The sequence below is a fragment of the Stegastes partitus genome, unplaced genomic scaffold (assembly GCF_000690725.1).
Source record: "Stegastes partitus isolate 25-593 unplaced genomic scaffold, Stegastes_partitus-1.0.2 Scaffold1277, whole genome shotgun sequence".
Taxonomy (NCBI): domain Eukaryota; kingdom Metazoa; phylum Chordata; class Actinopteri; family Pomacentridae; genus Stegastes; species Stegastes partitus.
The window spans coordinates 96,502-122,388 of record NW_007579008.1 but is presented as its reverse complement, the minus strand read 5'-3'; the positions used below and the strand labels follow the sequence as shown (position 1 = coordinate 122,388).

Sequence of the window (25,887 nt, the reverse complement as noted above, 5' to 3'; positions counted from 1 at the left end):
TGTTTTAACACCTCCTATTATTGCACACACAGCTGACAACAACACTGAAAACAGGCTGATGAACATATTGACAGTAACAACAGTGATTACATAAAAATAAGATCTTGTGCCACAGATACAGTAAACCCTATGAGCCACACGGTGTAGAAAAAAAAAGCACACTGGATACATCGACAAACGATATATATATAAAAAAGAAAATGTATGAAAAACATGAAGAAAAGAAGGCAAAATGCCTTAAAAAAGAAAAGAAAAAGTCTTGTGGAGCATGTAGAAAGTGTCTCTATGTGTTTCTGTCACATTCCCTTAATCCGTGGATGAAAAACAGATTCCAGATCTGTAGCAAAAAGCAACACAAATGTAGCTGAGAACACTTCCAACTTAATAATGCAGAAATAATCAGGAGCATTTTAATGGCGACATCTCTGGCTTGATTTTACGCACAATAAAAAGCATCAACAGCGCGACAAGCTGACTTTGCTAACGAAAAACTCTATGTGACGTTGAACGCGTAATGTCGGTGAAAGAAGCAACATAGCAAGAATCTGTAAACAGCAAGGAAGTCATCATTAACAGAATCATTCAGTTCCAATGACCTTTATTTAATATCACAGTCTATTCATAGTTTTAAAGTATACAATAAGTTAAATTCATATGGCTTCATATAGTATCTATATTATATATCCTATGATTAATAGCCCCAGCACACACGCACCACACATTCATAATAATCTACCGTCCCCTCTGTGTGCATTTAGTCTCTGTTTTTTAAAAAAACTTTTTTAAGCTAAAACATTTTGTACAAAAATCTACATGGGAAATCAACCAGTAAAAACAAGGCTGTACTAATATGAGTGATACAAACCAAAACTGAAAGTCTTCTATGATAATAATTTAAACGTATGTTTTCTTTCTTTTTATATTCTATCAATAACAGTATTTGGGCTAGCTTGTATAAAAATAAACCACAAATATTTCAACCTTTGTTTGCATGTGCCACATTTTTGGAAATTAAAGGTACCCTGTGGAGTTTTAGACCACTAGTTGGGCTGTGGAGCAATTTTGTTGGACTGCTATTAGTTTCATGCCATTCACTGACTGAGTGGTCTAAATAACGAATAAAGAAATGTAACTAGCCAATAGAGAACTCTAGGAAAACCATTGCAACCACAGACTGTCTATAAAAGATGGACATAGCGTCTGAAGTTCCTTAAATGTATAATCTTTTAAACAGCCAGCAGGGGGTGATTCCTCTGGGTACAAAAAGAAAGTCTAATTGTATAGATGAGAAAATTGCCCTTCCTTTTGTTTTTTTCCTCTGTAAACATTCCCAATAGTCTTATTTGCTAGTTTTAATTCTCCTTCAATAGAGTAAGGTGTTAATTTGGTAAATTCTGCTCCCATTTAGAAGCAAATAGATGATAAAGCACGGTATGGTAAGAGCAACTTTAAGATTGACAAGGTGCTACAAAATTGGTGTGCGTAGTTTTCCTGGAAAAAGAAAATAAATGTCAACGGCTAATTTCAAAACGCAAGGCATCAAAATGGTGTCCCAGAAACTAACGGGTGACAGTCTAGTGGCCACATCCATCTTCTATATTTAATTACAACCTATCAGGTGACGGTTACGTGACAGATGAAGGTGGCCACAGCTGTCATAATCCTCCACAGGGCTGCTTTAAAATAATTTCACAGAAGGCACTGGGCTGACAGGCTGTATTTAGTGAAAAGCTGATGAATCTGAAGTGTCACAGATGTTCTGTGGCGTTTTAAATCTTAAAGTCATAAGTCTTCCCATTTAGGTTGCTAACATACTTGCTTTTTAAGTACATGTTCACACATGCATGACTACCACCCTGGGAGAGCTGGTGGTACATGTCTTTAGAAATGAATGTGTCTGCGAGATACCACTCAGCATATGACAGTGGGGGCAGAATTAGAAAATAAGGTCAGTGGCAGTTCTACACCACCCTCACAATGATAGAAGGCTTGGCAGATAAAGTCATTAAGCGTAGTCCATCTGAAGGCCAGTTCTTGGTTTCAATTTTGGTGAGTTGAAAAAGATTTGAATCCAAATCAAGTCCAAACCAGAAAGAGTCGAGGCAGAGTCCGATAGAAATTCATTTTTAATCAAGGCCAAATTTAAAAGAGTCAAGTCAGAGCCAGGGCAGAATGCCAACTCATGGCCAAGTTCAAAATGTTTCAAAGCTAAATATGAAAGGAGTTGAGTCTGAAATGAGTCAAGTCTAAGTCAAGACCAAATCGAGACAGAGTCCAAAAGGACTCAAATGCAACTCAAGGTCAAGTCCAAAAGGAGTCAAAGTCAAATTGATAAAGAGTTGAGTCTGAGTCAAGGTTGAGTCTGAAGTCCAACAAGAAACATTCAGTCAAAGAGAAACTGTCTTAATGGAAATAAAACTTTCTTCCACAAGCTTACCATGACACACGACATTCTGACGGACACTAGTGAGCTTATTTAGCCCTGACATCACAAACTTAGATATATCAGGGACAGAGTCAAGTCCAAGTGTTTCTCATGTTGTTCAGCCAAACACAACAATAAATAAAAAGGAGCTCTTCTTCTTGCTGTCAAGTGATTACTATAATATTGTCTAGAGTGCCTGTGTTGAAAGCATCGTCACACTCATAAATCTGATCATAGTTTGTGTAGAAGTGTGCACTCCATGTGCATGTGAAAATACTGTAATCTGCATGACGATTTTTTTTTTTAATTTTGTGCTAAAGTGGAAGTTTGAAAAGATTTTATACAGCCAGGCATGAATAATTGCAAATCTGCCCTCTAGTTTTACACTCCAGACACAAAGTATGCAAGTATGTGAACACTGATGACTGTCTATTCATTGGAAATGCTAAAAAGCAAGTATATCAGTAACCTGAGCACCGAGACGTTGTAGGGAGACCAATATAATCAATAAGCTAACTCTACAAATGAAACTAAACTCTCACTAGTGTTACGGTTCAGATCCTGGAGTGTTTGTGGACAATGTACTGGTGAAACATCTCCCTCGTCCTTCTGAGAGAAATTGATAGACATTTGATCAACACTCCGTCTGTCTATCGATGCCTCTGGACTGACACGGCCAGCCTGCTGTGACTGGTCACCACCGCAGATCTGATTTGCGAACCCACAAACCCCATCAGTGTCTGATCTGGTCCTGGTTGTGTGGTTGGGCCTGCAGTAGCCTCTTCTCCCTCAGCACCTTCTGGACTCGACTCTGGAAAGGATTCCAGAGGTTTTGCAGAATGTTGTAGTCCTGCTGCTGCTCCTGGTTTTGATTGTGTTTCTCGTGACTCTTGGTGTGATGGATGTGGTGGTTAAAGTGCCTCTGTTGTTGCTCGTTCTGGTTGTTGCGGTGCCGCAGAGTAAATGACTTGTGGTAGGTTGCAGCTGAGAAGACAGATGGAAAAAGAGTTTAAAGCGAAAACATTTCAAAACAGTGTGCAGCCTTTAAATTGGGTCATTCCATTAAAAATGAATCAGTGCCTCACTGGTTGGCAGATATTCTGCATTTTTCTGATTGTCGTGTCAGCATTTTTATGAACTGAATCCTGACAAAATAAATAAATGTGTTACTTTGGCTCTGATGAAGCTTTCTCTCTCTTACTGTAGTTACTGTGACAGGTTTCCTGCTATTACATGGTTTAATTGTATATCATTTCATTTATTATGGTTCCAAATATCAGTCTATTGATTACCAATAACTACTAGTGATATTGGCCAAGAAAAAAAAACATCAGTTGTTCCCTAATTTTCACTAACATTTTGATACCAGGATCATCTTGTCACCATGAGTCCTTCTGTGTCAAAACTGTTTTCTAATAAAGCTGGATTTTAACACTCATAAATGTAGTTTCTGGCTGTGAAATGGAGAAACATCATTGGTGTTTTATATTATAGTTTGGATAAAACACGTTGCTCAAACTTCTTTGCAGCATCAGTGTTTGTTTGACAGCCTTTCAGATTCTACTCTGACAGTGTTCTGTTCTTGTTCTGTCAGTTTGCACAGTACTGTTTTGTGTTGCTGCTATTATACATTAAAATGAAAATTCAGTCAGTTCTGAGGGGAGTTTTTGCCACTGAATGACCCAGTTCTGAAACAATACGCTGACAGAGCCCAGCTACAATATATCCTTAAGTGGACACTCACGGCTCGTGCAGGTGACTTTGGGTGTATCCCACTGGCCATTGGAGCGGCAGCGTATAGTCGGGGCGTGTCTCTGGATGAAGCCCTGTTTGCAGTGATAGCGGAGCAGCGAGTTGATCTCATAGCGAGGCTTCATGGGCCCAAACACTCGAGCATCCTTCACCACGGGGGGCTGGCCACATGAAACTGGATGGTAGGAAACATAGCATCTAAACATATGCTTTGTGGTTGATTGTCTGGCTACTGGGTTAACAGTGAAACAACATGTTAACACAACACACACCTGTAAGCCCTTGTGTAGCAACATGATTATTCACTTTTATTAATATTTGATGAATGTAAATCCAATCTTCATTTTCTTTTAGCTCTATTTTTGGTCTCCACCACCTTCTGAGGAAAATATCTGGTTCTTCAGTTGCTTTCCTAGAGTTTTTTCTGTGAAAACCAAAGCTAAACTAAAATAGTGGCCAATAGTTTGGTCTCTTCAATTCCATTCTGTTCATTTACTTTAAAAACTAATTAAAATACAGACAAAGATTTGTTGCATTACTGCAAAAGTTACCACCTTGTTCTTGTTGCTGTGGTAAAGGTGATCCAAGGCCTGTTTAGGAAATGCCAGGTGTTCATTTATTATTGATTCATTGTCAGAATGAGAGAACTATACATGATTCCTGGGCTAGCAGAAAAAAAAATTACATTTTAATGACGCACCTGAGCTTGGTTCAGGTGTAACCTAACAACAGTCACATTCAACCATATTTAAGAAAACTATTCAGCCTTTCCAGGTGTCATTAGAACATCTTTTAAACTCCAAACCAAAACACTTTGGGTTAAATTTTCTGTCCGAGATACAAGAAAGGATGTGAATATTAATTTTAAACAGCTGTTTCTGTAGGCTGAGTGGTTCAGGTAAAATGCTTCCATGTGTACGTACCTGTCCCCTTCTTGCAAGTGAAGGTCAGGTGATAGTTGCAGGGCACGTCATTCCACTGTCCTCCCTCATGCCAAATCATCACCACACAGTCCTCTCCTGACTGGAAGAAGCTGTCGGGCTGGTTCTGCCTCCAGTGGTCGTATTGCTGCCAAAACACATAGTTTCAAGTGTGAAACACAAACATGCACCGCTTGGCTCATGCACTCACATGGAGTCTTTACCTCATTTCCTGTGAAGACACTGTAGAAATCAGGCTGCTACGTCATGTTGAAAAATTCAACATCTACTACCCAGCAAAGGTTTTTGTGTCTCTTTGTGGTCATTTTGTTTAAAGTTTAGCGTCTCTTATTGGCAGCTTTGCATCCTTTGTTGTCATTTTGTCTCTTTGAAATAAGTTTTATTGCCAAGTAGGTTCCTGAAGCTGCTCCTGAGGCATGAGGTTCGGGTCATCCTGCCAGAGAGGACGGGCTCAAGCAGTTTATGTCCAGAGTGGAAGGGGTCTTGTGTGTCTCTTTGTTGTCATTTTGTATCTCTTCGTAGTCATTCTGTGTCTTTTGTTGCCTTTTGTTTGCAGAGGTTGTTAAAATGTAAATGGAAAAATATCCAAAGTATGTGCAGCCACCTTTTTTTTTTTTTTCAAGTGTTGGTAACGTGTGGATGCTTGGAAAAAAAAAATGCTCACAGTTTTTCAAAATTTTTGGAAAACAAATAATCCAAAAAAAAGTTTTTTTTTTTTTGTTTGTTTTTTTAATACATTGATGCATTCCAACTGTATCATACTGCACATAAGACATTTCTAAGTTCTCTCTCCTTAGTCATGGTTGTGCTGTTGTAGTGGAGATGCAGGTCTTTACATTGCAGTGAAATATGTGTCAATATGTGTGTTCACAGTTACAGTTAAATGGATGCTGCTTCAATAAATTAAAAAGTCTTCCTGATTCATCACCACATGTCTGTGTCTAAAAGTAGGTGATGTAGTCAAGTAAGGAAGACATAATTAGACTAAGGCTTTCCTCTTCAGTAAACCCCAGTCAATAAATAGAAATGATTCATGCCTTTATTTTTACTCGTACACAGTACTGTAAGTGTGAATAAGGACCATGAAATCACCAGCTTTCCCCTTGAGAAAACAGTCCTCACTCAGCACATGTGACTGATGTAATTCACAGAGAAACCAGACTGTGGTGCTGCAGAGACAACCAGCACCACAGGCCCGAACAACCTGACAGCCTTCTGCAGCTTATACGCAAGAAGAAATGCACAAATAAGTTCCTTTAGTTTCTTTTAAGACTACCCAACCTGCACTGAACATGCTGTATGTACAAAGTGAGGCTGTGCAAGGCTCAGTCAGGGTGTGTCTGTATTCCCAGTAATAATACATTACAACAACAGCAGCGTACCCCCTCCAGTATCACATTTCAGGATTTCTCTCTGCTGTCATCAGGCCCAGTTAATTCAACTCACATGCTGCAACAGCAGACGCAGAATGTGTGTGACAGTGTGTCATCATAACTGAGAAGGATAGACGAGCTGCGTCACTGCCTTCAGCCGCTGCAACGCGTTCAGCTGCAGCAGGTCATGAGCCATGTTTTTAAGGTTCACATGTGTTTGGCACTCGTGTGACTCGTGTTTTGGTTCTTTGTGTTTTTTTTACTGAGTTTCTTTTCTGCTTTTTGCACTCACAAAACAGAACAGATTCTATAAATTCTCAGATTTAATTCAAAAAATCAAAACTTTAATCTTAAAAGTGCTGCAACATGCAGAAGATCCACTATTTTTAGAAAGCATTTAATGTAGTTGTGGTCATTTTGTGTTTATGGATTGTGCAATTTTTTTTTGTAATTTTCTGACTCTTGTGGTTTTTTTTGTCTTTTTGTGGTTATTTTACATGTCTTAGTGGCCATTTTGTGTCTTTTTGTGGTGATTTTGTGGTGATTTTGTGTGTTTCATGGTTTTTTATTGTGGGCATTTTGCACCTCTGTGTGGTCAATTTGTAGCTTTTTAGATTGGTTTACCTTTTAACTGAGTTCTCTAACTTCATACATATAATATGTTGTTGCATTATCAATCAATGCAACAAATATTTTCTCAAAAAAACTAATAATGATTGTTTAGGGAATGTCAAAACTATATAACGAATCAGAACATCTTCAGATTTCATCTTCAGTTCAACCAACAGACAAAAACTTAGACTTTAAATAGTTAAATTTTCTGGTATTTCTATGACTATGAGCTTTTGTGTGTTAAAGAGACCTTACTCTTTGTGTGCCTCTTGAAAAACCTAAATGTTTGATTGTCTCTTTGTGAGATTCAGTGTTTCAGTCAGTAGCTCTCTGTGTTAGACTTTACAGAGATGGAATGTCCAGGACATTACTGTCTGACGTGTCAGTTGGTAGGTGTTGGTTGTACCATAGGTCTGCCATCGGTCCATCTGAAGTCCCTCTCAAACATCTTGTCACTGAGGCCGATCCACTGGTAGTCACTGCCCAGACCTGCAGAGGAAAAAAACCACACCAAGTGTGAGTTCATTCATGGATGAAGGGAAGCAGCTGATGAGGATTATCACACTGCAGAGGGTTTGGGAGAGAGGTGGGGAGAGACAGTGCTCAGGTCCATTTCATCTGTCAGCAGTTTCACCAGTAAACCAAGAGACACAACCTCAAACACTCAGTTTGATTTTCTATGGAAACTCTCTGTTCTAACTTCCTGACAATCCTGACAAACAAGTGCACTGACCAACACATCAGCTGCTCTAATAATAAACAGAAACTCGTTTGTTGACTTTATCACTGCAGAGGAGCACAAACATGTCTCTCCATCTCACAGAAAACAACCAGCCTTCCAACCATGAACGAACCAAAAGGTCTGTAACAATCGACTGACCAATAAAACTGTGGTTGAACCTCTAAAGGTGATGTTCTAAGTCAAAGTGAAGAATGAAGCAGCTACATGAAATGGAACAGATGGTTTAGACAGTCTGTCTGGGAACTTATTTTTACTTTAATTTCACCATTTCAGCAGATATATATTTTTTAGACACTGTAACTGATAATGATAACCGGGAAGGCAAAAGGTGTTCTTTTGGCATTACTTTTTGGTAATTTTGCATGTTTTTCTCCTGATTTGTCCTGTCTTTCTGAACATTTTGTGGATATTTTGCATGTCTTTTTGGTCTTTTTTTGTGTCTTTGTGTTAATTTTGTGTCACTTTGTGATCATTTAGTGTGTGTGTGTGTGTGTGTGTGTGTGTGTGTGTGTGTGTGTGTGTGGTCATCTTGCATGGCTTTATGGCCGAGTTGAGTCACTTTATGGTCATTTTGTGTCTTTGTTTTCTATTTGTGTCTCTCTGTAGCTGTTTTGTGGCCTTTGTGGTTATTTTATGTCTGTTGGCATTTTGTGCTTATTTGTGGACATTTTGTGTATCTTTTTGGTTGTTTTGTGTCTCTTTGTCGTTGTTTTGCTTTTTTGCAGCCATATTGTTTTATTCTTTTTTAAACTGGACGTAGTGAGCATGGGGAAGCTAACTTGTCAATCCTAGTCTAGCCCTGCTCTAAAACACACCCTGATTTATCATCTATTTTTCTCAGTATGAAACCATAATTTGACAAATGAACACCATGCTGTGTTGAAGGAGACTTGATGCTAGTGATTAAGACCATTAAGACCAACTCATAAGGAAAATGTTTACTGAAGTAAATCAGGTCAAGTGAGAAGTCGACCAATTTCCTCATCTATATATTCAGATTTAGCAAGCACAGGAATCGCCGGCTGGCGACGTCCATCTTTTATTTGTAGTCTGTGGCTGACACCCACATCTCCCAGCGGAGCCCTGGAACAGTAATCCGCATGTTATAACACTTTCGGCCACATCATGAAGACAACTTACGATTGACAAAGAGCTGCTCCTCGTGTGACAGGATGCTGGCCAGGTGAGCTCCATGCAGTCGACACTCCCTCTCAGCAGCATCCCAGGTACGACGGTGTGTGAAATACTTGTAGCAGTGTGACTGAAACTTCTGCCAACCAAATCCGCACACCTCCGTGTCTGCACAGAGGAAAAAACACCAGGTGTTAAAGAACCATAAATATACTGAGTATACTTTGTCTTCACTGTTTGTATCAATCTGCAATTTCTTTTAACAAATTGTTGAATTTTTTGCAGTTTGCAGTCCAGAATTATACACTCAAATACAGTAAACATTCACTGAGCACTTCATCTGGAACACCTGCTTATTTATCCAATCAGCCAGTAATGTGTGGCAGCAGTGCAGATACAGGTCAGGAGTTTCAGTTCATGTTCACAACAAATATCAGAATGAAGGAAAATGTGAGCTCAGTGACTGTGGCAGGATTGTTGGCTGCAGACTTGTTGGTTTGAGATTCACAACATCTCCAAAGTTGAGGTGGATGGACTCTAACAGCAGTTTCAGCTGAGGAAACTCTCACACTGGAACCTCTTATTTCACTTGAAGTTCATGTTTGATCTCACAGCTGCCTGAGCTGCTGTGTTGCAGTAACTGATGCCTCTCTAGCAGCATCTGCTGATGCATGTGAGGCGTTTATGGAGCATTAGTGATAGTATTGTAGACCAGTAGTCTGCATGTGTGGCATTTAAGGAACATCTGGAAACTGGACATCTACTGATTAATGTCCACAGTTTAGGGGGACATCTGCAAAATGCCAAGTTTTTCAATGCAAGAGGCATTAGAAGAACATTAGTAAGTTGTAACACCTGTTAATAGTTTGCTTGTGAGGCGCAAATATTCAATTAATTGTTTTGTCAAGTGAAGTACAGACATTTGGACATTTGCCATAAGCTGATGAAGCAATTTTTGAACACAGACACATAACATCCACTGGAAAATCGTCGAAGTAATATTTATCCACTCAGCCATAGGAATGTGTTCTCAGTGAACCGACTCATCTTCAATATGTAAATTTGAACGTCTATCGATCTATGTGAGGCATTTAGGAAACATTTGTAAATTGTAGTGTCTAGCAGTGGTCTACATAATGATGCTTTATAGGGCATCTGTAAACTGTAGCTCCAGAAAACAACCTAGATTACACTTTGCCTCTAAACTGTGTGAGTCTCTGCGTGCACACCTGTCAGGCCATGCCACCCACCACCAGGTATATTCTCAGCCTGAAACAGTGAGATATGATAAAACAGCCAACATTATGCATTTTTTGCAAAGAATGCAGCATAAGCATCCTTGGGAACAACGTTTTAGCTTAAAAAAAAAAGTACAGGTACCTAAAATGTATTATTTGGTGCCAAAAGACAGTGAAAAGGGTGCACCTGAATAAAAAAAAGTGAAATGCACCCGTTTAGACACCTCTGCTTGCTAACTAGTTTTCATGTACTGCCACTGTTCAGGTGTTACAGCTGAGCAATCAAATCACCGTTTCCTTTCTCAGATGAGTCGTGCTGCTCCACAATCTCCCCACGTAGCCCTGCTTTGCAATCACTGATTTACAGTCCGGAAGAAAGTTTTTAATTTGATTATATGCATGAAGTTGCCCACAGCCAGTCGATTTGGACTCGTGCTGCTGCAACAATGAAGCTGCTCTGATTTGTTTATTTCTCATCAGACTCTGTTGTTCTACAGAGAGAGAGACCCGGAGGTCCAGCTGGGGAGTAAATCCCCTTGCTGAGTGAGCTCAGTAACACACAGTTGGACTTCATTAACCCTCACAAATATCCAGTTGTCTGCAGGTCAAACACACACACAAACACACACATTTAGCTTGATATACAACGACTTAATCAGCCCTCTGCTTTGTCGGCCTCAGCAAACAATGGCTGTTTTGTGTCAGTGGCTTCAGAATCTTTTCTGTGCCAATAAAGTCGTGATGGAAAGTTGCTGTCGAGGCTTCGGGGTAAAAGCCATCGTTGGCCCGCCTCATCTTAATAACTGCACTGAGCAACCACCTGCGGGGTCAGGTGAGGTCCTTAATGAAGGCAGAGCTGCTGGATGGTCAGCTCAGTCAATGCAGCCTAACACAGGACATGAAGGGCAGCCTGGTTCAGTGCGTGGCAGAGTTTAGCTGGACTCTTTCAATGCCACACAGCTGCAAAAGCTTTCTGGCTAAATAATGGAGCAATTATCTGTTTTTCTCCTTCTTTCCACTGGCAGAGAGCTCCGAGAGGACAGCTGTGTCTCTGAGTCCCTGTCTACTAACTTCTGCGTGTATCAGGAAGGAAAACTACAGTGAATAGGCCAAAAATTTACATCTAAGTTTGCATTCATCTTTTACATGGATACACCCCGCAGATGGGGAATTTTCCACTTTTCTGACAGAACTGACAATGTGAAGAGAAGCAGTGCTTTTTTCTGGTATGTTTCAAATCTGTTTTCTTCATGGTCAAGTCATTAAGCTCAAGTTATCCTCCTACATTGAATATACACTATTGTGAGCATTTAGACTTGTGCTTTGGTGTGTCTGTGCCACTCTCCAGAGTCTCTTTATGCACTTCAAATAATGGCAGCTAAAACAACACACATCATGTTGGAAATGGAGCTAATAAATGTTGAACAAAAGTTATCTTTACTGAGATTACTGCAACACATAACAAAGAAAAACCAACTGAGTCTATACAGTAATCAGCAGAACTACGAAAACCAGAAAGCAGCTTTCGGCTACAATGACCAAATACTGGCTCTTGCGTTTTGTGAAAATAACCAGCCAGTTACAGCTAGAGTTATACAGTATATATTGTTTCACTAAAGCATCATCATTCAATGGATTCAATGCAGAAGTGTAAATCAAGCTTCATCCAGCAAATTAATGCTGTGATGATTGTTTGGTTACATGTCACAAGTAACAGCAAGTCACCACTAAAAGCTGCTGTTTACAGACAGGGACAGACGAGTGCATCTGCACGGTTGAGTTGTGTTTTGAGGGTGAGGTAACAGAAATGAATTAAGTTGTAAGATGCATAACAATCATACACAAGCATGCCCAGTTCCCGTGTTTATATATAGATATATATTCATATGCAAAATTCCAAATAATTCCCTTGTTGGTGTCAGTGCAGCTGGACTTTATTTTCCTGATGATGCTAGTTTAAGGCTATCACTAAGACGGTAACTGTCAGGCCTGTGGCTAACTCTGAAGTACCTGTAACATCTTTCTAAAGCAGGATTACCTTTAATGCTCTGTTCTAACTGACAGACAGGAGCTAAGTTAGGGGGCAGTCACTGAAAACCCCGAAACAGTGTCTGGAAAACAACAATAATGGTTGAAGATATGGGCCTTAGTGGGCAATAAAGGGAAAAAAAGTTGAGTGGAATGAGAGAGAAGAACAAAACAGAGATGAACAGCAGGTGAGGAGAAGCAAACCATTATCAATCTCACAGTAAACAGAGGAGATCGTCCAAACATCCTGTGACGCTTAAAGAGGCTTAGTCATAAATGACAGGTTACCTGCTATCATATGCTGTTAAAATACAGCATGTAATCAATATTGGTTGTTCGTCTTTTTCAATTACCAATAATCGGCATCAGCGTTGGTCCTGAAAAAAAACACATTGGTCGATCCCTACCATTTGTCAACCAGAATCTGTACAAACAGAGAGAATTGTCAGATTTTCAACCTTCCAACTCTTCATAAACGTATGGTGACTTCCAACTATTTACTGCAGAGAAGACATTTCTGAGTTCTCTCTCCTTCTAGTCATCGTTATTCTGTTTCCATAGAGATGCAGGACTTTGTATTGCAGTAAAAAAAAAAGTGATCCCACAGTGAGAAAAAAAATGTATAGGAACCAAAAACACCCAGAAACTGGTTGGAGGACAGACGGCAGTTAAATCTTATTTAATAACTGATCTGATGCACAATGATTTACTGCTGGAGCTGCCACTTGTTCAATGTTATGATTATACCATGGAGAAAAAAAAAAAAACATGGTCTTGAAACTAACTTCTGCTTCCAGAACAACAGCAAAACCATCTTCAACTTTCATCACTGAACTCTGGTGCATGGTCATGGAAAACATTAATCCCTGGAGAGCTCTTGAGAGCCTGAGCCTCGACTCGCTGCTGAGTAATGACAGAAATATTGGACAAGAGGCTGGAACTAATCTGCCAAGGAGCCGACGCCCAGAGTTGGAGGACAGCTGAGGACCGAACGCTCAGTTTGTACACTTTATTTACCTGCTTGAATGTAGGTCAGCGCGTGTAGATCGCTTATATTTAAATGATAATCTCATGTTGTTGTGACTTTAGTCTTGTTTTTGTAGTATGGGGCATCATTTCCTTTAATAAAACGGATTATAGGATCATTCCATAAAAAATCAATCAGTGCCTCCCACCTGACCCCCTCAGGATCAGCTGATTATTTTCATGTACAGTCATTTTAGTTTTGGAGTAAGATGCCCTGAGTACATAAGGGTGAAATAAAACTGCACACTTGTGTTTTCCGGCCCTTTTCATTTGTTTATCTCCTGTACTTATGAAGTTATAATGGCTCAAAAATTATGGAAAAAAGTAACACCAATGAAAAAGTGCAAAATTTCGACCCACCTCTATGTTCTTCAAAGGGCCTTTAGCTGTAAATATTCATGTTATGAGGTAAAAAAATTTGCAGGATTTCATTAAACATATTGAAGTCACTGTAGATTAAAAAATAAATAAATCTGCTGATTCTGGGAGGATCAGTTGGGATCTTTCTTCAGATTTAGTTAATTACATATGGGAATGACCAAGAAACAAACCCTCATGTTAATCAAATATAAATGAAAATAAAATTATTAATATTCACAACAGTTTACAGAGCAGATTCCTTTCATTTACATCTAGATAAACGCTGTTGTCCCTGATTTCTGACCTTGTTCGCAGAGCTCTCCGGCGTAGCTGGGCAGGCAGAGGCAGGTGTAGGAGTTGACCCCGTCCAGACAGGTGGCTCCATTCAGACACGGGTTCGACTGGCACTCATCGACATCTGCAACACAAGCCTTCATTATTCCACGTCCTCAGCCTGTCAATGCGGGGTCAGTGTGTTCGGTTGTGTGTGCTACTGTACCTATTTCGCAGCGCTGCCCGACGTATCCAGGTGCACAGACGCAGATGTTCTGAACTCCTCTCTTGTAGCAGGAGCCTCCATTTAGACACACACTGGTGGAACACGGCAGGAGATCTGCACAGTGAATACAACATGGTTAAAATCACACCTGTATCAGTGTCTCGGGGTCGCTTTGCACTCTTTGTTGTCATTTAGCATCTTTGTGTTCATTTTGTGTCGGCTTGCAGTCGCTCATTTCACATAAAACGTCCTCAAGAACCTAAAAGGGAAGCCCAGTTGCTTTTTGCTAAAGCTCAGAGAGCTACGGTGACATGGATAACTGCGACAATGGATCCTATTATGAAGCTTAGATTTGTTTTTTCCCCTGACAGAACAGTTGAGTAGTTCAACGGCAGTCTGAAAGTTGAGAATCTGACAGTTCTGACAGTAAAGGATAGAATTTGGATGTTTTATTTATGCTTTTGAAACCCATCAATGGGTATTGGGGTTCAGAGGTTTGGTTTCATCTCATTTTGCTTCCAGCTGTTCTTTTTTTAGTTATATGTCCCACTGAAGCAGGAGTGGCATACTGTCGCTCAAACTACTAATTCAGTTCAGTTCTGAGAAGCTCAGGATATTTTGTTTTTAACAGGATCTGGTGCAAATCTTTTAATCTTTCTAAATGAGATGTGTAAGATAAAGTAATTTTGTTGAAATATCATGATTTTAAGCACAGATGTAGTTTTTTTCCTAAAGGAATCTTATGTCACAGATGAGTAGTTCAAGGATCGAGATGAAGATGAAAATCTGAAAATTGTTTTTGGTTTTATTTTGTAATTTTGTAATTTTGGCATTTCTTTCACTTCAAACTTGTCAGTAGGTTTTAGGTTTCAGATGGTTAAACTTAGTAAAACAATCACCACTGAATTCTCTACAGAACACGTACCTCTGACGTTCACCGTGCTGGCCTCCACAGAATAAGCCGAGTCAGTGCCGGTTTCAGGTTCCTCTGTTGCCTCGGTCTCTTCGGGTCTCTGTGGGAGGGCCTCCACCAGATCGGGGACAATCTCCTTGTCGTAGTCCACAAAATCTTCATCTGGCAGAGCGGTGGCGTGCGGGTCGGGGATCAGAGCCCAGTCAGGGACGGAATGGGTGTTTTGGTCAAAGGTATACAGAGGGGACGTCGTGGAGAGAGTAGTCTGGCTGATGTCCTGCGTGGAGGTTGTAGAGGACAGACTGGTGTGTTCGCTGTAAAGCTCAGTGTGGTCGTCTGAGGTCGTGTTTGGAGGCTCTGTGGTGACTGCTGGATGTTTCGTAGCGTTTGTGGCAGCAAGGGACAGATGTGTGGAGGGTGTCAGTGTGGTGCTTTCTACAGTCGTGTGCTGTATTTTTGTGGTTTGGTCTCCAAACGTCACAGCTGCCACTGCTGGTGAAACCGTGACCTCTGCAGGATCCAGACCATCCTGCTCCTCTGACTCTTCCCCATCCCCAGACACTTGCTCTGCACCCGAGCCAGTTTCTGCTACAGCATCCGGTGAAACTACTGGTGTTTCTGTGGCTTCTCTGCCAGCTGCAGGTGGACGCTGCGCGGTGTGGAGGGTGGAGTGAATTGGTGACGGTGTGCTACTGAATGTGGGTGTCTCTGATGGATAAACGTCTTGCCCTGAGGCCTCGTCTTCTCCTCCTGAGGCAGAGCCCTCTGAGTCCTCCATCTGCGGCTCTGTGGTGGTTTCCTGGGGCTTTGTGTCAGGGATTAAAGTCGGAGACTCCGTCCCTCCGATTTCTGTCTCGTCGGTCATCACACCCGGCTGGCCACCTGCAGCTGGCGTGGTAGGAGCACCAGAGCCATCAAGTGTAGTGCCAGGCTCCTCATCAGTGGTGCGGCTTGCAGAGCCTTCCATGTCCTCATGGGTGGAAACTCCTGAGCTCGACCGTGTGGTGGATACTGGTGATGAAACAGGTGGGGTAAATGTGGTGGTCGTCGCTGTTTCATCCTGAGTTCTGAGTCCATCAAGTGGTGTGAAGACATCAGGAAATGCTTCAGCCTCCAGGCCAGAGACTGAACCTCCATCTGAGTACGAATCTGTAGGATGAGAGACCTGATCACTGTTATCCTCTGTAGGCGTCTCCTCTGTGTGGATTTCTATGACACCATAGTCAAAGGGAGTCACACTGGAGTCCTCCTCCCTCTCCTCCACCTCCACTTCCTCCACACGAACAGGGGTGGCCGTCTCAAACTGATCACCTCGGGCTTCCTCTGGCGGCTCTGGTGCCAACGTCACCTGGACACATCAGGAAAGTGCATAATTAAAAAATAAAGGTTTATAAAGTATCATGTTGTAATTTAATTGTAACTTGGGTCTCTGCTTTGGTAGGTTTGGTCATTTTACCATCTGTGCTCATTTCATTAGCAACAAAAAGAGAATGTGTTTCAGCAGCTTCCTGTTTTGCATTTGGGTCATTTCATATGAAATCAACAATTATCTGCATCAGCTGATTTTTTCTGCACAATAACTTTAGTATGTTTAATGACGCCATGCTAATTTTACCTTTAAATTACTATTTTTTCAGTTACAGGCCTCTGAAGTAAATAGGGGTGATTTTGATAAAATATCACAACTTTAAGCTCAGACTTGGTAAATGTCTCAGAACATGAGTTTCAAAACTGCAAGTTTTAGGCCTCAGAGGGTTAAACAATGGAAACGTTTACCAAAATTACAAAAATATAACTAATGCTGGAATTGCCTGTCAACTAAACACTCCAGTAAATAGACAGTACCTCATGTTTTCCATTGACAAAGCTGACCATTGGAGGTAGATTGATTGGAGATGGATCAAGGGAGTCGGCGTCCCCGCTGCCTTGGATGGCCAGCTGACTGAGGTCGGTGATTTGGGGGAACTGGGAGCCGTTCATAGGCTGGTTTAAGATGTCCAGGACCATGTCAACTATAGACACACAAGAAACCACGGTTACAAATCAGGTAAGAAAAAAAGAGACAATAAAGCACCAGTGCCTGAATTTAACATGAAATTGTCAAAATGTCAAACACAGATATGTGCAATATGTTCTAAATGTGCAAAAAGTTTTGGAGATGTGCTATTAAAGTCCAAGAGTTTATCTGTAATTCCAAATGATGAAAATAGATCACATGCACAGTCAAAGAGGTTACTACCACAAACAACAGACACAAAAAAGAACAGAGGACAATAATACATGTGAAATCTACTGGCAAATAAATATTTAGACAAAATACACAACATCTTATCTATTATATTTTAAATTGTTGCCTGGTTTTCCTTCACATGGAAAAAGATGTTTCCACCATAAACTGATGTAGAAAAGGAACAAAGGAAAGAATGTACCAGAATGCAGAAATTGAAGTGTTAGACACCCAGACTCACTGGTGTTCAAACTAAATCCAACCTGTGATTATTTTTTTCAATAGCGCTAGAATTTTAAGGAAAAGAACAGATTTTTAATAAACCCAGAACCATCCTTCCACCATGTAATGATGCTCAGATGATGTTCACTGGTGGAGTACTCACACATCCTTACATCCACCTTTGGGCTAACACATGTTATTGTTATTCTACTACATTTTTTTCTAGCTACGTTTGCAGAAAGCACTGTATGCAGCACATATGGTAGAGTCTTCACAGTAAGTTGCGCACTAGCTTGTGAAATATATGTGTATATATCTTGCTAGTTTTCTTGCAAATGCAATTTCTAACAAGAAAATCCACAAAAATGCAATTTACTCCCCATTTCAATCCACCACCAGTGAAGAAATTCTGCAAACTGGTTCATCAGATAAACAGCAAGTGCAAGTACAAGTAAGAACAGCTCCACTAAAGTGTACAAAAGAAAGCAGAAAACATGATGCTACAACTTATATAAATAAGTACATATTCAGTATAAAGACTGTTGAAATATTTGTAGTTTTTAGAATTTTTTACTCCCTTAAACTCAGTGTTGGCTCCAGAAATCCTAATCATAAAGTATCAGTCAGACTCTTTTTGTTTGCTGTACCAATCAAAGTTGGGTTCTTTGCAAATGTAATTTTTTCCCCCATTTCAATCCCCCATCAGATCATCAGATAAACAGCAGGTGTCGCTAACTCTACAATCACTGCCATTAAACCGCTGCAGATGACGGAAAGGGGCAAAAGCTCAAACGGTTAAGACGCATGTGCAAAACATGATGCTGCTTAATACTCCCACAGCTTCACTTCAGAGGGGAATTAAGGTACTTTTTTTTGCACTACATTTAAGTAGCCGCTTTAGTTTCTTGTGAGATTAAAATCGTACATTAAAAAACATGTGATGAGCTTGTTTTAAAAGTTTAAGGCGGTGGTCTTTAACCTTTCTGGCTTGTAAAAGAAAGCTCATGAGTTGTTTGCAGTTCTACCAAACAGACATTTCCCCTCTAAACTTCTCACATGGTTTCATTTAAAGTACTGTGCAAAGCCCAAAGAAGAAGAAAAATCCAAAGAAAACTAATCCAGATTTGTGAATCGAACCTTTAATCATCTCAGCTGCAACCTCCAGGGCTGAAAAATCAATTTTCCAAAAACTGCAGTCCCTTGAATGTCCACTTCAAGCTCCCAAAGAGAGTCAATCCCCACGTTAAAAAATCCAGATTTACTGAAAATATAAACATGTTTACAGCCTGTTATAGACAACTGTTTTGGACTCTATAGTTAGGAGTGTAATGCTATTTGTTTTAGTACCGTTGCTGCACTGTTCATGTAAATTCGATTCTAAGTTTATGTCACCACTAATCCTACAGTGTTAAGTGTATCTATGTCAGTCAACTATAATGGAGCACATGATAACTTTGTCATGGTGCATCTCAACTACGCTGAAGTTCACGATGAGCAGTTGAGGGAAACTTCACAAGCCATTTTGGACCATTTTGAGCCATTCTCAACAACTGCTGAGTCATTTCAAACAAGTTTTAAGTCATTTGGGACAATATCTGAGTCATTCTGGACAAATTGCGATTAATTTTTGCTCAGACATTTTGGACAGGTTTTGAGCCTTGGACAAATATGGAAACAAAATAAAAAGGTAAATGGTAAAATAGTATGTAGATCCACAATTTTTTCCCCCAGTGTTGGTAACAGAGTACCTATAGGAAAAGCGTTAGGCAAATTGATTTCAATGTATTTATTTTGTAAAGTAAATGTCAGTAATCATGTCAGATATAAGGCCGTAAATTCTGATTTGTCTGATTTGAGTTCTCTCTCCTTCTAGTCATGGTTGTGCTGTTTCCATTGAGGTACAGGACTTTATGTTGACGTGAAAATGATCCAAAGTAATAACATACTAAATGTCAGCTTGTTTACTTTACTTTTTCATGGTGGTGTTGCTACTTCAGTAAAGTATCTGAGTACTTGTTGCGAATCCCACTGCAGCTCATTTCTGATATTGATTAAAACGAGCCAAACAGCATATCTGGATAGTGAACAGTCGGGGGTCTGTGTTGCTTATGATTAAGGTCGGTTGGTGCCAGTGGCTGCTCTCAAACAATGCACGCTTGTGTGACTTCATTAAGACTTTACAGTGCCCATGGAAGTTGCATCGTGGGAAAAACAATACAACACAAAGCCGAGATTGGTAAATTTGTGTGAGGACGAACAAAGAAACACGCCACGACTCGGCTAATCCGATTCTGTCAAAGTCTAAAAAAGCCTCCGTGCGACTCAGGAAAACGATTCATCACAACACTCGCTGCTTTCATTTTCCCAATTTCTGTGGAAACAGTGAGTCGGTGCCACTCATGCAAACGAGCGGCTGCTTTCTGTAATGATATATTACAGATGCAACAGGACACAATGTTTCCATAATAAACACACTCCTGGAAGATGGCACCGCTCTGCTGAAGGGAACAAACTCTGTAATTTGAGTGAGCGTGCAGAGGTGTGTGTGATTTTGAGGCCACAGGCAAAATCCAGAACTGGGCCCGTTATCATTTGTAAATTACTCTTAACCTTTTCCACTTGCAAGATTTCTGTTTCTTCATGACTGCCTTATCTATACTTATTTCTATCATTTTATTATGTTGTAACAGGAATGGCTTCTTAAAGAGGCAGCATCTGGACAGAAAGTGATTACAAAGACATGTGAAATGGTCGTAACGAAATAGCAACACAAAACTATAACAAACAGATACAGAACAACTTCAAAGAGACACAAGAAACAAATAAGGGGATTTGAAAAACAAATACAAAGAAATGCAAAACAACTACAAAGAGAGAAAAAACAGCTACAAAGCGATCCAAAACAACTCAAACAACTACAAAGAGACACAAAACAACTACAAAGAGAGAAAAAACAGCTACAAAGCGATCCAAAACAACTCCAAAGAGACAAAATTCAGCTACAAGGACATGCAAAACAAACTCTCAGTAATTTAGCAAATCTGTGGCTCCTTCGTAAGAGGTGTGGGGCCTTTTGCGTGTCAGTGCACAGTTACTCATTGTCTCATAATCCAACAATAATCAGAAGATACGAAATAATCACAAAAAAAACAACTCATAACTTCTTCACTTCCGAACAAGTATTTGGACTTTTCCAAGAAATGTTAATAACAAACCAGAGGCTCTGGCTGGGGGCCCTCTGAGCCCTCGGGCCTCTGGGCCTGTTCTTGGTAAGTCTGCTCGGTGTAATCCATCCTTGGTGGTAATACAACCAACACAGATGAATGTAAGTAAAGAGATTGAGAAGTTGTTAGTTTCAGCCCGCTCCCTGGAGAATAGTTAATTAAGGTCAGCTATTTGTGGTTCTCTTTCTACAGATATTCAGACGTCTGTAGACATGCCTGCTGAAGACAACAGAGACTAATCACTCCTTCAGACCACCACTGTGTGTTTGTGTGTGAGAAAGAGAAAGAAAGGCAAAGGGAACAACTATTCATGCGGCACTGCTGCTTTCCCCAAAGGAGACGCTGTGATGTGTTTACAGTATGTTTAGCTGCAAAACTAGACGCACAGAGATCACTGACTTCATCATTTCCACATCTGGCTCTGCAAATACCAAGTGTGTTTGTGTGTGAGAATCTGTCGGCATACAAACACAAAGGTAACAAACCATTAGTTGTTTCCTACTGAGACAACAAACAATACTAAATCACCTGAAACGGATTAGTGTGCAGTCCCTTACAGCATACCGTAACGCACATGAGGTCACTCTGGAAGATAAATGTTCTCACAGAAAGACCCAAACGTTGCGTCCCAAAACACTAAAGGCTTGCGAAAGATGCAGGAAGGGCTACAACTTATAGCATATAGCAGAAGGGAGTACACCCCTGTGCAATATCACTTAAATGTCAAATGATTCAAAACGGTATCATCACATCACAGGAACTTATTACCACTAAGACAGAACAGAAGAACAGAAGAGAATTTGCACTGATGTAGAATGAAAAGCTAACAGCTTAGATTTACTATGTTAAAATACAGGCTCCAAAGTAGGAACTCTAAGCAACAAAACTCAGTATTTGTCAGTTATTACTGACATTTAAATCTCTTACTTTTTCAATACATCACACGTACGTCCACCTTCATTTTTGATGACAGACTTAATCCTCCTCAGCATGAAGGATACCAAATCTACGGAGAAATGTTCTGCCATTCATCAGACTATTTTTTTCAGCTGCTCTTCGCTGGATGGGAGAAACTTGATTGAGACATCCCTAATTGATGGTGTTCATTATTAAAGTCGTGACATCAGGGGTGTAGATTTCATTTTAAAATTGTAAGGGAGGGTTGGCACATTAAGAAAGAACCTAGTTGTCCTTCTCTAGGAAATTTTACTTACTCTACTGCATTCTGGTAAATTTCTTTATCAGTTTATGACAGAAAGGCATCATGAAAAGGAAAAAAATCAATTCAAAATATCATGAAACAATGCTGTTAATCATTTACAGTGTGGCATATTTTAGAGATCACAACTTCTTTACGCAAAAGTAGCTGGAAAAAATGCAGCAGATTAAAAATATGTAGCAGTCAAGAAGAATGAGACTGTAAATATTAAATGACTCTGGAGAAACTTGATCGGGACGACTCTAGTCAGCACCAGCTCGGTCCCAGCAGACACTCACCTGACTGATTCTGGCTGTGCACGTTGACGATGATGACGTGGAACGGCGGTTTGCCTGATGACTCTCCGCCTGCAGACACATCCAGAGAGTGCTCCATGTCGAACATTGGTGGAGTTCCAGGGGTGACGTCCTCTTTGAAAACCACGGCAGGTTGTTGCCCATCCTCTGTGGCCCCGGCTGGGAGTCCTGGCTCTGCTGTGACAGTGAGTGCAGTCATCTCTGAAGGGCTCAAAGTGACTTCCAGGGACGAGGTTTCCATCCTCACTGTGGTCTCTGGAAGCCATCTTGGTCTCAACGTGGTTTCTGGGGTCACGGCTCCAGAGCTGTCATCGCTACTGCCTCCCTCCCCGCTGCCGCTGCTGTCACCCCGGCCTGACCCCGTATGGCCTCCCTCCTCCCCCCCATGGGAGATGTCAAGGTGTTCGTGCTGCGAGCGGGAAGTAGGTAACGGAGGGAGCTGCATGGGGATCAAAGTGTCTCCTCTGATGGGTATCGACTCAACCTTGTGTGAGTTATCAAAATCTAGAACATCAAACTCGTCTAAGGTGGTGGAGGGGGCCACTGAGGTTGAGGTGTGAGGGGAGGTGAGGTCCACCAGTGGGCTTTCTGTTGGCGAATATGCGACGGGCTCTGGTTGTCCTGTTTGGATTTCAGCTCTTTCAGGGTGTGAGGGAGCAGATGTGGGGTTTGACACAGCTGTACTCACCTGGGAACTCGCAGTAGTCGGTTCTGGTAGTTTAGCTGTGAGAGAGAGGAACACAAGAGAGGAGAGAGGTTTAGAAAACATGGAAAACAATGAAACTACTGGAACTGATGCCCATAACATATGCTTATAGCATCGGTAAATTAGCAGCTCTTGTATTTACATACTAAGGGACAGGGACTGTGTTGGTCACATTTTTCCTCACAGGTAGAAAACTAGCCCTGGTCTGCTTTACAAAAAAAAGTTCTGTGGCATTATAAATTCAGCAAAATTTGTCATCAGTGAACTTAAACATGCAGAACAATGAGTCTGGTCCTCCAGTGGTCAAGCAAACCACAGTAATATCCAACAAAAACAGTTTACAGAATGAAATCAGTGTCGTCATGAGCCATTAAAAAGAAAACTTTGCTATCTGGAAAATGCTAATCATGCAACTGTCAGGCTGCTGTTAGCTTTAAGCAGACTATAAAAGGAAATGTAGCAGCTTTTACTTATGAAACATGAAGTCACCTGTCAGGAATGAGAGTGGACCTTCTGACGGCATGGAGGCTGCTGTCAGAGAATAACAGTCACTACCGAAGCCCTCACTAACGCCACGAAACACACTGAGATTTTTAAGGCTTTTTAAAAATAAAATCAGTTTCACAAAACACCCTTAAGTCTTTAACTTAAAGGTTCAATGTGCAGTGTTCATAACTACCGGATATCATCAGAGCAGCAGCATCTCAGACCAAAACAAAAGTCTGATACCTCCTTCCCTGAACTAACATTTACAGAAAGGTTGTGAGAGTCAACAAGTAAGAATGTCGACACAACCTTAACCCAACCTAGCAGGGCAAAATAAACTGAATCGCCTTAATTGTTGTCTTTACCACACCTGTCTCTCCTCCAATATTTCACCGTTGGCCCCGAGTGGACGTGTGGTCCCCAAAAACCACAGAATTTACACACAAAGTATTTTATTTGTTATTTACTTCATGGTTGTAGACTTGTTTGAGTTCAGATCAGTGTGAGAGTCTCTGCTGCTGTTTTAAGGATCTCCTGTTTCAATTTCTTCACTGTCTGTTAAACTCCAGTCTTTGTGTTTCTGTTTCCACAAGTGAATTTTCTTTAGTATGTTTTTTTTCCTATAACCAATTTTGAGCATCATTATCGTTTGATTTTGATTTTTTTTTTCCCCCTGAAAGTTTTATGTGTCTATCTGGGGATAAGAAAAGCTGGAAAAAGTTAAAAGCATGACATTTTACCCACCTCTATGTACTTCAAGGGCCTGTAACTCTCTGCAAAATTTTGCAGGATTTTATTAAATATACTTACGTTATTGTACATAAAAAATCAGCTCATTCTAAGGGGGTCAGGTTGGAACTTTTTTTTTTTTTATTTGGTTAGTTTCATATGGTATAACCCTGCTGAAAAGGGTCACAGTATTTACTGCTTGCCCTTGCCCCAATGTTGACCCTTAAGGGTCTCTGTGCAACACCCTTAGGTCAGTCCAGCTGAGGAGAAATTTAGCCTGAAGTGTCAGTCTTATGGAGAAAGCTTTAGGTTTTTAGGTTTTGTCTCACCACTTTCTTATCTTTTTGGGAAACAACTGCAAATCTGCACGGAGAGGTTTCTGCGAGTTAGTTCACTTATTTTTCGCAGTGAACTGGTTTCTCTTTTTTCCCTCTAAGCACACTGTGTACAACTCTGAAAACACCATACGGGTTTTGTTGTAAAGACCTCTTCAAAACAGGCTGTGATGCTTGCAAAGATTTATATCTCATTATGATGGAACACATACCATATGAGAAAAGACGGGAAATAGGACTCCCAAACACGCATACAATGCTCTCCTTTGTGTACGTCTTAGTGCTGAGTTCATATAGTTAGCGTCCTGGGAGTAAGCAGCAGGCTTTGAACGTCACTGACATAATGCTTTAATAAACGGGATGTAATTGACTCCCCTCTCTCCCTCCCCGATCTGTTGGCTGTCAGGGGCAACGTATGGATGGATGGGAGGGGTGGCTGTTTCTCCTGTTTAATTTTCCACTCTTCCTCCCAGACTCTCTTCACACTACCCTCAAGCTCATACTCAGTGCTAACAATAAGTACTGTTGGGGCCCTACTCTTGCCGCAACTGACAGATATTCTCTGTACTGATTTATCTTCAGATTATTTTTTCAATCATTTAATAACAGTTCTGTCTATGAAATGACAGCAAATAGTGAAAACGCTCAGTATATTTTCCCACAGATCGTATTCATGTCTTTAAATATCTTGTTTTGTCTGATCAGAAACCCAATATCTTCAGTTAACCATAATGTGTGACTTTAGAAAAAAGACTCAAACTGTCACATCTGACAATCTAAAAACAACAAATCTTTAAAGGTTGATATGAAGCAGCCAACAAGGGCCTTCTTACTGGAATAAGTCAGGGCAGGTGCTTGGTAGCATTCACAAGAACAGCCCCGTCAGGCTTTCTGCAAGCTAGATGACTATGCAAGCACTGACTCCATTTGTTAGCAGTTGGCTAAGCTGGTTCGCTCCAATGCTACAATGCTAAAAGCTTGGTTATGTTGACTCTGATAGGGACCTGATATGTTAGAATCCAGCCGTTCTTAAATTCCTCATATCTGAGCAGCAAATATCTAAAGGCATACAAAGTGGTCAACAGGTGGCTTTCCAAGGCAGGAAGTTGAGGTGGCTCGAACGTTTTTCCTTTCATTCTTTTTGTAAGCTTGGTTTTTTCTTTAAACTTATTTTTTTGGCCTTTGTGCCTTTATTGGATAGAGCAGTGACAGAGAGACAGGAAAGTGGGGAGAAGACATGTGGGAAAGGGCCATGAGCAGGATTCAAACCCACGACCTCCACATCAGGACTGTAGCGCTGTACATGGGACGCCAGCTCAACCCGGTGAGCTATAGCGGCACCTCGAGCTTGGTTATTCCATCGAGCAGTGACTCTGTTCTCCGTCACCTCACGTCCGTTTGTC

The 25,887-nt window shown here is 40.7% G+C and overlaps 1 protein-coding gene across 1 annotated transcript in view; it reads right to left on the bottom strand.

Moving 5' to 3' along the window:
- Positions 1–25,887, bottom strand: part of vcanb (versican b) — a 37,110-nt gene continuing 11,223 nt past the window's right edge. The window contains exons 7-16 of the mRNA XM_008298067.1: positions 22,211–22,951; positions 16,886–17,052; positions 15,053–16,388; positions 14,128–14,241; positions 13,933–14,046; positions 8,986–9,144; positions 7,510–7,592; positions 5,101–5,245; positions 4,170–4,352; positions 1–3,409 (exon numbers count right to left, since the gene is read on the bottom strand). Of these exons, the coding sequence (XP_008296289.1) occupies positions 3,159–3,409; positions 4,170–4,352; positions 5,101–5,245; positions 7,510–7,592; positions 8,986–9,144; positions 13,933–14,046; positions 14,128–14,241; positions 15,053–16,388; positions 16,886–17,052; positions 22,211–22,951 (3,293 nt within the window). The 3' untranslated portion in view covers positions 1–3,158. The remainder of the gene's footprint in view (positions 3,410–4,169; positions 4,353–5,100; positions 5,246–7,509; positions 7,593–8,985; positions 9,145–13,932; positions 14,047–14,127; positions 14,242–15,052; positions 16,389–16,885; positions 17,053–22,210; positions 22,952–25,887) is intronic.